The sequence below is a fragment of the Lissotriton helveticus genome, chromosome 12, assembly GCF_964261635.1.
Source record: "Lissotriton helveticus chromosome 12, aLisHel1.1, whole genome shotgun sequence".
NCBI classification, from domain to species: Eukaryota; Metazoa; Chordata; class Amphibia; order Caudata; family Salamandridae; genus Lissotriton; species Lissotriton helveticus.
Genome location: NC_136073.1, coordinates 828,543,376 through 828,557,238, shown reverse-complemented (window position 1 = coordinate 828,557,238; position 13,863 = coordinate 828,543,376). Strand labels below are relative to the sequence as shown.

The 13,863-nt window shown below is 40.5% G+C and overlaps 1 protein-coding gene across 1 annotated transcript in view; it reads left to right on the top strand.

Moving 5' to 3' along the window:
• LOC144799365 (uncharacterized) overlaps positions 1–13,863 on the top strand; it is a 129,713-nt gene that overhangs the window by 100,644 nt on the left and 15,206 nt on the right. The window contains exons 7-11 of the mRNA XM_078670632.1: positions 743–905; positions 3,719–3,752; positions 5,316–5,350; positions 7,222–7,285; positions 8,296–8,404. Coding sequence (XP_078526758.1) covers positions 743–905; positions 3,719–3,752; positions 5,316–5,350; positions 7,222–7,285; positions 8,296–8,404 — 405 coding nt within the window. The remainder of the gene's footprint in view (positions 1–742; positions 906–3,718; positions 3,753–5,315; positions 5,351–7,221; positions 7,286–8,295; positions 8,405–13,863) is intronic.

The window sequence follows — 13,863 nt, the reverse complement described above, 5'->3', positions numbered from 1 at the left end:
ACCACCTAACTTCTGGCAGCACCCACCATACTTGCCGCGGATATTGTTTGAATAGGAAAGCGGTGATATGTCTTAGATCATTAATTGAAGTATTGATTCCTTGTTCAGAAAAGAAGACAATCAACATCTCCATGTAACCTTTCCCAATTTCCACCATTGATATCAGGAACAAGGGTGATCACAATAGGGGAATACTGTTCTTCAGCCGCACCATCTCTTGATCTCACCTAGAGGCATACGCAATTTTTTGTGATATTGGGTTGGCTGGGTGTGCTCCGCGTAGACATAATGGATGGATCCTGTGTTGCAATTTTCACAAGGAAACTTGAAAGTCACTTTAATATTTCTGGTAACCACAGCCATTGCCTCGACTGGACCTAGGGAGTTCATGTGGGTGTGGTAAAGGATTTATTTTACCTCATATATTTGTGTTCTTGTTTATACCTTCAAAGGGTTTGCAATGTAGAGAAATGTAAACTAGGATAATATGATCAAAATAGAGAATTTTGTCACTTTGCTCTTACTGTCCAAAGCAGAAGGGACCATGAAAACAGTGGAAGGCTCATAAAGTCAACACTTTCTACAGGTTTCGCACCTCGCACTTCTTTTACACCTTCAACAGCATATAGAAAGTTGTTGAGGGGCCTTGGTAGGAGATCAACCCTGTGCTCTTTTTAAGTGTCAATGGATGAGTGACTTTGTATAAAATAAATTCATGCGCTTTATTGACATTGTGTTGCAGTTTGAGGGTGAAATTAAGGTGTTGACTCGAATGATGGTTGATCCAAACGCCATTATCAAGAAATGTGGAAAAGACGATTTACCGCACAAAAGAGGAGACTTTCTTGATGTGATCCAATATACAAGTCATGACAAATACTTGTGCCGCAACATAAGATGGAAATGTACGTAAAAGATTATATTTTATGAAACTCCTATTTATATCATTAAAATAAATTTGTATTTACTTTAAAGAAAATATATTTACTGTATTGCTGCATGTCAATTTAGTGTTCCCATTTAAATGGATAATAAATGCACACAAACATTCTGTCCAGTGCCACTAGAAACAGGTTACTCCATGGTGTTTTCTGTGCTAATAGGCATTTGCCACATTTGCCACATTTGCCACATAAACCTCCATCTTCTGCATAATTTATAGTTTAGAAAAAATGTTTCGAGCACTAATGACCTAAATATATTACAATTGCTGCTCTTGGCGTATCAAATATTTGCAGACCCGTTCAAAAATGTTCGAAAAGTTATTTGATCACCTTTTAAACGCTGACTGCTGTACTCAAACAAACAAAGAGGCAGATTTACAAGCCCCTTGTGCCACTTTAGCGTCATTTTCCCCATATTATAAATGACGCAAAAGTGGCGCAAGGGGCTTTTAAATCTGCCCCAAAGTGACAAATTTGCCCAGGTAGCCTGAATATTAGCATTTGATGTGCTGAAGAAATAGCAAGTGTGTAAAGTTGACACAAAAGCATAAGTTACTGAAAAGTATTTCAGAAAAGGTAGCAATAATAATACCTCCCTATTAATATGTTGGTTCACTATTGATAAAAATGTAGGTTTAAACCACACACACAGCTGTCAAAGCTCCAGTTCTTTCCAGAGGGAATTTAAACTTCAGAAATAAGTTATATCTCTTTTTACAGGTTGAAGTCTTGACGAAAAGTCCTTCTTAGTGAGACACTTAGGGCCTGATTAAAAGTTTAGGTGATATTCCATTATACCTTATTTACCGGGTGTGATAAATAACATCTATTACGAGTTTGTGAGGAATATATGCATATTTTGGTGTTTAACGCACCAATATCCGCATGGTATGGTAAATACTGCACGATTTTCCTCGTTAAATGTTGGCAGGTCAGACTTTCCGAAATGTACACCTTTTTCGTACTTTTGCCAGTCTTTCTTGACACTAATATTAAATGCACAATTTGTGTATGAAAGCCATTGTGGCAGGCTGATGAGTGAAGAAGCTTAAGTAGGTGACAGATGAAAGGTAAAGGGGAAGGGGAAGGGGAAGCCACCATGTCATGTCATACTGTCAAATATATAATGTCATAATGGATGCATGATACCACTTCATAACCACAAGCTTTTGGTATAAAGTGACGTCCTTGAGATCAATTAACTACTTAGATTGAAAATAATGCCATTGGATGGCTCTGCTTGTACAAGTAGCTTGTGCACAGTAGCATTCTGTGGAGTAGGGAAACATGTGGGGCCTTATTTATGAGACCATCGCCGCCTTTGTGTCACTTTTTTGTGATGCTACGGCTGCGTAAACATTGCACCACACTGCGCCATAGTTGCAAAGTGACGTATCTAGGCAGATGCGTCACTTTGTAAACCCTGTACTACATTGTACCTGCGTCAGGTATAATGTATGCAGGGGGGCATTTCCCCGTAAAAAAGGCTTGTAGAAGTGGCGCAGAGAAATCTATGAGATTTTACTGCGTCACTTCTACGTGTGCACTGCGTCAAATCCTTACGTCTGCTTCACAGCCGGCGTAAGGACTGACACAAGTGCTTTTGCATGGAACTCGCCCACTATCCACCAATGCGTCATTACTGTGCCACCAGATATTTCAGGATTCCTTGACGTATCTAGTCAATCCTTGCAACATGGAGCTCTGTACTGTAAATACAGCGCATCCAATGTGTCGCAAGGAGGGCGCAATGAAAAGTGTTGCATCGCTGTTTTCAACCAGCGATACAACACTTTCGATAAATGAGGCCCGTGGTGTCCTAATTCCTCATGCCCATGTGGCAGTACAATCTGATTGTTCATGTGTTTTTATCCAAATTTGTTCGCAATATTTTGCTACATCTTAGTTGTGCTTCGGTGTGTAGAAATTGGTTTCGAATATTTAGCCTGATTTTCAGAATTTGGATTTTTGAACACCTATACTCACTTTGACATTTACCACCTTGCAAAGCTCATGTGTGGTGAGTTTTCTGGAGTAGCAAGTTTAGATTTCGAGGTGAAACTATGACTATTCCATGGAAAGCCAAGCAGTTGAGGTCATAGGGACGATGGTGTAATTTAATGAGCATGCGCATAGATGAAATGATTCGACTTTGACATCTAACAACCAACATCTTATTAACTGATTTCCCAACTTTTGGACTAAAAAGAAGATCCAGTTACCCTCTTCATCCACATTGAATTCCCTGTCAGTTTATTCCCCCACTTCAGCTCTAGTCTTACTATAATTCAAATCTCTCCACTTATCATATCCCGTATCCCGGATAACTCGGACCATACCAAATTCTCCTCAATGTACAATCCACTCTGCCACCCGAATCATAGGGAACGACCCAACAGGAAAAAAAGCCGAATGAAGGGCATGGAATCAAAACAAAAATAATGTTGATACTAAGGTGTAAAAATATAATTTGGTATGCAACACATATAGCTTCTCTTTGGAAACTGCATGATTTAAATGCAGGGCACCAGAATAAAACCACTGGTTTTTGTTGATTTTACATAAAAGCTACAAAAATAACCATAACAACTCATCTAGAAATATATAAGCAGTTACATTTGTCTTAAATTATTTATGGTCAGATTTATTGTGTTATGTATGTTTTTATTTACTGTAATTTGGGGTTAATAAATCTGGCAAAATGTCTCCCATTACTTCAGTTGTAGTTCCTATGTCCAATAGATATAATATACTCTGCCTTCTTTCTCTTGCAGTTGGGTATGTTCCTAAGAGGTCCCTCTTATCGATGTAAGTATTTCTACTATTTTCAGTTTCTACATATTTACCTTTAAGTTATAAGTTCAAGAGATAGGTGCTGCTCTGGATAATGAAAATAGCGTAAGAGGTCATGCAAGACTGCGCTCGAGATCATATCCTTCTCTATGTCTGCTTTAGGTGGCATGATCAGGCAGACGCGACAGTGACTGCCATTCTCCTGGCGCTGGGAGCTTTCGTTTTTTCTTGGCCATCACTGGTTGCCCGAAACCAGAAGGATCTGGGTTATGCTCCTACTGCCAAGAGGCCACATTGAAAAGTACTTGTGATCAACAGATGAAGTCTGCATCATCCCATTTCCAATAACATAGGCTGCAATGATGTAGACACAAAGGAGAGACTCAAGTTCTGGACAACAGCAGGCTAGTGTTGCTGAAGCGTTTGCAGTATCCCAAGGGGTGAGAGGAGACCCTAGCCGCTCCTGCAGTTAGGAGACAAAAGAACTGGGTGAAGTAGCTGCAAATTATGGAAATGGGTTTATCTATAGCACAGTTCTTCAAATATAAAATAAGGTTAATTACTTTAGCAAAAGTATCCTCATTGCATCATCTTCCAATTTCTCTACGCTGAAGCCCAAGTTGGAAAAAAAGAGATTCTAGCAAGACTACACAATGTAATATTATGCGCAAAATGTTTTTATTTTCTCTAGAGCAAAGGAACCATTACCCCTCATACTCACATACAGGTCTCCCGTACTTGCCTAATCCGTCATTCAAAATGGCAGCCTATAAATTTGCCTCTAGCACTTTATTTACAGAAATCTATTGAATAACAGTAGATCATAAGCAGGAACATAGCAGGAAACCATAGTCCATCAACGCGAAATGACTCACTAGATTTGGTACTTCTTTGATGCTGTATTATGCAAAGTCCTTTAACGATGAGTCGAACTGAGGCTTTTTTTAACATTTTTATAATCTTCATACCTAAGCTCTGCTAAACATTTTATACAACACTCTTGAAGTCAATACTTCTATGTACAAACACTCAAAAATTCCACAAAACAATGTTCATGCTGACCTCTTTTATCATATATAAAAGTAGGCCATAATGGGAGTTAAATACTTTGCACCATGCTTAGTAATTTACGAGTGAAGGCTGAATGAAAATTGCCACCACTGCTGTGGCCTGATTTCTCTGAAGCATTGTCCTGAAAATCTGAGCCTCAGATTTATCCTAAAACCAATTTATTTAGTGGATTCAAAATTAAATGGAAAGACAGTGACAATGGTTTGTACAACTTTAGAATTATAAGCCATCTTTTAGAGTTCTAAAATAACAAATTAAAATCCTGTTGAAAGGTATTGCAATACTTCAGGTTTAAACTTTGATGCAGTCTGGACTAAAATATGATTCATCATTTTTATTTTGGGGTGTGTTTTGGTAATTGTATGGATGGCAACATCCAAAAAAGTTGGCTTATTCATTTATAAACTATTTTAGACAACAAAGTATTGTGTAAGTTAATTTATGGGAAACTGCTAAACATCTGTGAACAAATAACTAACTGAATTCATGTTTTCTTTACTATTTTAGAGAAAAAGATGTCTATGACGATGTTGGAGTATTTGGTATGTTTAAAATATAACTATGTGTTATTTAGTGATAGTGCCAAATAGCTTTACAGATATTCATGTTATAGTAACATGTCTAGATATACATTAGTTCAGTGGTTCTTATAATTTTGACCTTGGTGGACCCCCACTTAATCATTACTGGAATCCAGGGACCCCCACTGAATAATTATTGGAGTCCCAGGACCCCCACTGAGTCATTACTGGAAGCTGGAGACCCCGGCTTAAGCAATCTCAATGATTTGAACACACAAATGATAAAATATTTTATTTAATTCACAAACAAATATAAAAAAATCACAATTTTAATTTTAATGGGAGATGGGAGCTTCTCTAAATTCAATAAAGGCAACCCATCATCCATAAAATTTTCAGTTTGATGCACTTGCACTGTCCCATGAATAATTCTGAGGACACCAGCTTAATTTCTAGGCTCAATTTTAAATTACTTCACATTTACAGAACATTTTGAAATGTTCAATTTAACTTCTAATCAGTCACGGACCACAGCTTAAGAACCACTGCTCTAATTAATTATAGCTTTAGGAACCAGATATTGGAGGCCAGGAAAGTACAAGAGGGGTACATTGGCCAAAGATGAGGCTCAGAGTTATTAGAAAGGACCTCTATCCTGTAGCAGGATATATGTCATTGACCACCTAGTGAGGTAAGGCAGTACATGAAATAAAGTGCCTCACAACATGGACTACTGGGGAAAAAGAATTTAAAGAAGATACCTGACACTTTGTACTTTAAGAAATTGTCTCGAGGTGCCTATACCAAACGGGGATTCATACTGCAATGTAGGAGCCGATCTTTAATTTGACATGTTCAGATAGTCACTCAATATATTCCAAGGGATTGTTCATCAGGGGGAGCAATGGACACAGACGATGAAGGAAGTTGCTGCGCTTTGCTGCTACTGCACAATATTTTCAAAGATATTGCAAAGGTCACAACTCTCCTTGTTCTGGCACACTGTTCGCTGCAGAATGCCTCATGTATGCAAAGAGGAAGTAACAAGGAAAAAATAAAGATATTTCTCTTCAGTATGCAAGCCTCAGATAGGCGCACCATTTTGGCTTAAACCCATGTTTACAAAGCTGTGTAAATATGGGTTTGCATGCAAGGGTGGATCAAGGGGACACCCATACTCCACCCATGTAACAGTTACCTGACACAAGGTCACACCAGACAGCGATATGACCTACATTGCCTTACTTTTGTTTTCTCTTTACAAAGCAATGCAAATTGGGCTTTGCGTGGATTAGTAAATCCAAAAATAAATCCTTTGTCAGGGCTGCCACAAAATAGGTAATGCAAATCTGACACAAATTCATAGAAAACCTGGGCCTTAGGGCCTCACTAAGAGTTGCGTGAGTGGTTCACTGTGTAGTTAGGTCAGCAGAGAAATGTCCTCCTTCTGACCTGACCGAAGGCTACCCACCATACTTACAAATCTCTACCAAGCAGACAGTCTTCACCAGCACTGCCAATGCAACTGATCTCTTGAAGGCACTGACGTTCTGAAAAGTGGGTACTTTTTTTGATTTACTGTTTGGGTCCCAATCAGGAATTTAATATTATTTGACAGAACATCCACCTCAATAGGGCAGATGTCCGGCATACAATCACTGACGGCCCAGCTGGAGACAAAAGAGGAGCTCTAGTCAAAAACGTGGCACTTCCCCAACTCTAAATAAAGCACTGAAACAGTTAGCTTGGCGAATCAGACATCTATTTGTTTTTTGCGGCTGTCCCACTTCCACCAAACTCTAAGTGAGGCTTGTTATGTTTATGCATAGTATAACCTACCCATCTCATGCATTCTTCAAGTCTAATCCGTCTATGTCAAATTTTCTTTTCAGAGGAATTATATGATGACATAGAATTGATAAATAAGGCAATGCCACCTGAACTTCCTAAACTGAGGTAAGAAACAATACAATGTATTAGTCATATTTGACTAATTATAATATTACTCATAATGTGCACCGTCTGCATGTTGTAATCAGTCTATTCTAGTCTAATCAGTCTAGTTCGCACTGTGGTTATCCACACTTCTAACAGATAGTTTTAGTCTATGCTCTGTTTTGTGAAATGCCTGAATTAATCTTTTTTCAACTGACATTTTTTTAATTTCCAAATTAATTATAAATTATTTCAGACTTTCCTTTTATTGAAATATATTCATTTTAGTGTGAATGATCATTTAACTGAAGACTGTATGTCAAAAAGGCAATAAAGTTGAATGATATTTGTTAGGGCCCTAAACTAGAATTGTCAAATTTTGTAGATATGTTTCTCAATGCAGGAGTTCATCTTAGACTATAAATCAAGCACCTGAATGTGGTTAACTATGCATTTTGGTCTTAACACAGCTCACTCATTCCCCTGCATGAAGTGTGTTTTGTTTCCAGGTAAGTAGGAGTCAACCATGTGCAAATGTAGGACAAGAGGAGCCCATCTTTCTGTTCTCAATGTTTGTCTAGAAACTTGCCCATGACCTTAATGCATGCCTAGATCTATGGATGTCCTAACCTTGATGCACGCCTACATGGGCAACATTTTATGTTATTGAATTCAAAGCTGTCTAGATCTGGAGAAGTTCAGGTTGTTAACATCAGTACATACCGATGCAGAGGATTCATAATCAAATAACTAGTTCTTCTTCAGCGGGTAATTGATATCCTGCATCCTAGTCAGTATGAACATCTGAAACATTTGTATTTCTTCTGATAAATGGTTCCTCATTTTGCAGTGTCTGCCTGGGGTTTTCTATGACATGCAATTACATGAAAGATCTGTTACAGACACAAGTTTGTTTTGGCGATTAGGTCTCTTACCACAATGCCTTTTAGTATTCAATTCTGCTAATTTAACACAATTTTGAAACAAATAAGTTATAATTAAAAAAAACTTTGGATCTATTATTTGTTTAGGAAACCCAGTGAAGCTGAATTGTATGCAATGAAGCAAGCAAATGAGAAAAACTTAAAGAAATTAAAGAAAGAAGAAAAAGAGGAGAAGGACATTAGAAAAAAATTTAAGGTAAAGCAAAATAAAAAAGAATGTTCTCTTGATAAATCTCATCTGGAATCACTTCATATTTATGGGATGGTTATGGGATATTCAAAATTGAAATTGTAAACTTGTAAATTTGAAGAGTTCTCAGATTATTTTTTTAAGTAAACTGTGGAAATCTAGGAATGTATATTTTGTCTGATAGAAAATTACCTCTAACAAGTAGATTTAGAATAAGAATGCACAAACTCATTTTTTATGGGAAATATTTCACATAGCATGTTTTGCAAGGAAAGATCAGCCACAAATTAAGTTATGTGAGGGTCATAAGTTTCCCAACTGCATTTGAAAAGTGGTCAACTATACACAGCTTTAACAGCAAAATCGTAATTCCACACAAACAACTTTGTGCATGCTGAATAACTTTATTGAATGTGGTCAGTCAAAATTTGCAGTCTAGGATTATTATAATTGTCTATTTCCCAAAGCCTTAGCATAATATAAATCCATCACTCCACCCAGGAATAATTGAGGTAAAGTTCTTGAGCAGTCTAGACCCGTCACTTTCTTCAAACAGGAGACTGTTGGGATATCGCTTTCAAGCGAAAAGGATCTGGAGTGGACAAGCAGTCACTCCAGCATGTAGCATTTTTGCAAAATATTTATTTTGTCAAACAAGGTGCAAAGTTTCATTAATATTACTAAAATGGTGTAAAGGTCATAATATTACCCACCTTGTTCTCCTTTTCATTGGTCCTAATGACAAATTGGTGTCTGTTTGGATATCTGATGCTTTCAACACCACAGTTCCTTACACACTAATACTTCAGGTTATGCCATCAAAATCTCCTGAGTATTGAGGAACAAAAATCTCCTGAGTATAGTTGAACAATCAGGGAACCGTAATTCTGAGTACTATTCGCATGGTCATTCCTCATTCTTCCTCACAGTTCCCCAGAAATTTGCTTTCAGCACATGAATTTCCTGAGGAACTTGCTAGATCTTCCGTAACTTCTCAGATGTCATGATTCATGAGAGGTGTCAGGGTTAGCAGGCCCTTTTGGGAATTATGGGCCGTTTGTAACAATAGCCTAAAGCCAGCCGGGGTCGGTAGTAGGTGTACCTGCAGGGCGGTGATGTAGGGAAGGGGAGGGGCAGGGTGGGGGCTAGTAATCTATGGATTACGGAGCTTTACAGGTAAGTAAACATATAAATAAATAAAACGAATTTCGTTGCGTGCACTGCATCCCCAAATGCGATGCAGTGCGCGCAACGAAATTCGTTTTATTTATTTATATGTCCATAGATTACTAGACCCACCCTGCCCCTCCCCCTCCCCACGACACCGCCCTGAAGATACACCTACTACCGACCGCTTCTGCCTAAAGCTCAAGTAGGCATGGAGCATAGCCAGTACCTGGCTTCATTTAAGCTGTTGCTTAGATGCACAGGTAAATTAGGAAACTGAGTGCTCATATAGGCTTGTCATCTCTATACACACTGTTGGTCCTGTCAAAGATAGGGACATTGTTTACTTTTGTTGATTAATATATTTCCAAAAACTTTAGATGGTGCTATGGTGGAACAGGCTTGCGGGGGATGAGTCTAAACATTGAAATGTATTACATAATTGCACACATACCTCGACTGCCAGCAAACATTCAAGTTAAGTAGAGGTGGATTTACAAAATAGTAAACTCTTGCTTCTTATATATGCTTACCATGATGATATTTTGGTACTTGATACTGTGGAGTAAATATATACACAGGGGGACATTTTTTTATGTCAATATTGTGACATACAATTGGCTACAAGTGTGTCTAGAATTCAGATGTCAGATGATGGTTAAAGGCTTGTAGAAAAGATTACTTTCGGGCTGCCTCCAAAGAAAATCATGAGGCATTCTCAGGCACAAAAGATGTGTGGCATGCTTACTTGTACCATAGAACTGAAATATTTTTTCAGTTTGTTGACTTAGAAAAACTCATTTATTGAATGTCTCCTGTAGAATGGATATGGAAAATATTTTATAATAATTTTAATTAATATAGTGCAGTTTCCTTGTTTATTTTAGAATCCACAGATCCACCTATATTTGCAATTTCACAAAAATTACAAAACTTTGACTTTTTTTTAAAACATTGCAATTTTACAAAAGTCGTTACAAAGTAAAAAAAAAAATGTCTGGTTCAATATTATATTGTTTTGCCCGTAAATGGAAGGTGGGCAGAAAAGAGGTGTTTTCTTTTTTTTCTTCTCCCGTGTCTCCATCTAAAGCATCTTAAGGAGGTGGAACTTATGTCCATAAATCTCAAAGAGGCAAAAGTCTGCAATGGACAGTGAGCTGGTATGTCAACTTCTTGGCCTCCTTTGGCAGCCATACTCCTGTAGGCAACTCTTTTCCCCCACACCCCTCACCAGTTCCTCGCTGATGCACGGAAAGACAGAGCAGCGACTGCTCTCACCGGTACCCTGCCACCTTTATTTTAAAATGTTGTGATACCTTTGCTTTTTTTAAAAACTGTATTTGGGCGATTTTGGCTTTTAAAATACCAGCAACTTTTAAAACACCAGCTACTCCCCCGCAATCCTACCTGCACTCTTTAACACCCGGCTCCCCGCGCCTCCCGGGTCCACCATGGGAGTTCTCCCAATTGTTGTGGAGGGAGGAGCGGAGCTCCGAGCACTTCCGGGCTAGAGGGGAGGAGGGGGCGGACCTCACCGGCAACACCCCATTTAACCTGATGATCTTCACTACGCGCAGCGGGCGCGCCAAAGGCAAGCCCGTCTGCGCCCGTCCGCGGCTGGCCAGGGCTAGGGGCCACCCCCCCTGTCCGGTCGCCTACCTGTGTTAGGAAATACAGCCCACAACTCCTACTCAAATTGAAAAGGGATGTACCCCATCATGTAATTTTTCCTGGGACACATCAGAAAAAACATACCACCTGCAGTCTGTGTGAGTTTCAATTTTTGCCTGCCCCATCAGACCAAACAATACAATACTCCATGTTCCTGCTTAACTGCAGTTCCCTTCCTATGCACGCTCTCAAAATCTCTTTACTAATAGAGGATTTAAAACCTGACATCCTCTTCCTCACAGAGACTTGGCTGCACGACCAATCAGAACCAGACCTTGTCCAAACCCTCCCCCAAGGATACCAAATTTTGCGCAATGACCGCAAAACAGGAAGGGGGGGTGGACTGGCAATAATCCACAAAACTTGTTACAAAATAAGTAACCGTCCCACCCCTTTCCCAGACAGTGAAAGTCTACCCTTCACGATAAAATTCAGTCCCACAAATACGTTTTCAGGAATACTTATATACCGTCCCCCCGCATCACAAGGACAATTCCTCCCTGCCCTTGCACCGATCTTAGCAAACCTTGCCTACAGCCCTGCAAACTTCACCCTCCTAGGAGATCTTAACACTCACTTTGACGACCCTAACGATCCTAACGCCAGAGAAATAACCTCTAGTTTAGACGCCCTCGAACTCCGACAACGAGTGCTCTTACCCACCCATCAAAAGGGCCACCTTCTTGACCCTATTTTCAGTAACTGCCCGAACCTACAAATTGGAAGGCCCTCTCCCCTGCCCTGGACAGACCACTTTCTTATCCCCCTCACGTGGACCGCCCCCAACTCCCACCTATCCAAATCCATAACAGCCCAAAAATCCCGAAACTGGTCAAAACTTCCTCAACCAGAATGGCTGGAGAGGCTTGAATCTACTAAACCGCCCATAACCTCCAGCCCCACAGAGGGGAATGAGAACTATAACACCTGGATCACTAAATCCCTTGATCGGGTGCTCCCACTCAAAAACATCAACCCCAAACGCGAAAACACGACTGCCCCATGGTATACCACCAAACTACGGGAAACAAAACGTAACTGTAAAAAGCTGGAGAGAAAATGGCGCTTGGACAATTCACCCACGAAAAAAATTGGCCTACAGAGTGGCAATCAAAACCCACAAAGCTTGCATCAAACTAGCGCAGGCAACGTACTTTGAAGAAAAAATAATAAGGCAGCCTCTCAACCCAAGGAAATCTACTGGATAGCGAAATCCCTCCTCCAACTACCAGAGACTCCAAAGGAGTATGACAATGTCCGTGCCCACTTGACAACCTAGCAGATTTCTTTCTCCACAAAATCGAAATAATTAACTCTTCCTTCTCCCACCATGCCCCTCTGACCAGTTACTCTCGGGATCCCGCGCCACTTCCCCCAGCCACACTTGAGCACTTCCCTCCTCTGGACCTCATCAAATTAGAGGCAATTATGCACCAGGTAAAATCAGGCTCACCAAAAGACCCGGCACCCCCGCGCATCCTCCTCCCGATCCTCCATCACATTTCACCCACTATTCTGGACCTGCTCAATACCTCCCTACACACTGGCACTGTCCCACCCCCCTGGAAACAAGCTATGGTTAAGGCCCTCTTATAAAAACCTACTTTAGATCAAAATAACCCCTCCAGCTACCGACTCATCTCACTTTTACCCTGGCTAAGCAAACTCCTTGAAAAACACGTCAACTCAGTTGTGACAAACTTTCTGGAGTCAAATACTAGACTCGATCCATCTCAGACGGGCTTTCGACCCCTTCATGGGACCGAAACGGCCCTGGTTGCGGTGACGGAGGAGGCAAGAAGGATCTTGGACAATGGAGGCTCGACGGTCATCATTCTCCTTGACATTAGTGCCGCCTTCGACACCGTAAACCACAACATCTTACTCCACCGACTCAACGGGGTGGGTATCTCGGGAATGGCAATTACCTGGCTTAGGTCCTTTCTCTCTGATCTCTCCTTCCTGGTATTCGAGAAAGAACACATCTCCCCCAGCAAAACCCTGAACTGTGGGGTGCCACAGGGCTCCTCCCTAAGCCCCACCCTTTTTAATGTTTACATGAGCCCACTGGCTGAGGTCGTCCGCCCCTTTGGAGTACAAATTGTCACCTATACGGACGACACACAGCTGGTAGTGGCTCTAGACCCCCCTCTTAATTCACACCATGGCCTATATAAGTGCATGGAAGCAGTCACCTCATGGATGACATCCTCCTGTTTAAAATTAAATGGGGAAAAAACAGAGCTTATGCTCCTTGGAAACACCATGGATAAGACCATAAATCCAATCTGGCCCCCCTGTCTTGGCCCTCCCCCTCCACCCAAAGAAGTAATCAAAAGCCTCGGCATTTGGCTGGATAAGTCACTCAATTTTAATCATCAGGCTGCCAAACTATCTGCCATCTGCTTTGGGCTCTTGAGACTACTGCGCAAAATCCTCCCTCTTCTCCCTTTTCACTCCAGACGGATTATGATGCAAGGCCTTATTCTATCCCGTTTGGACTGTGGAAACGCCCTATACCTCGGGGCTCCACAGTCCACCCTGAACAAACTACAAATTATCCAGAACTGCGCAGCCAGGACCCTTCTCCAAATCCCTTGTTGAACCTCAGTTAAAGCCCGACTGAA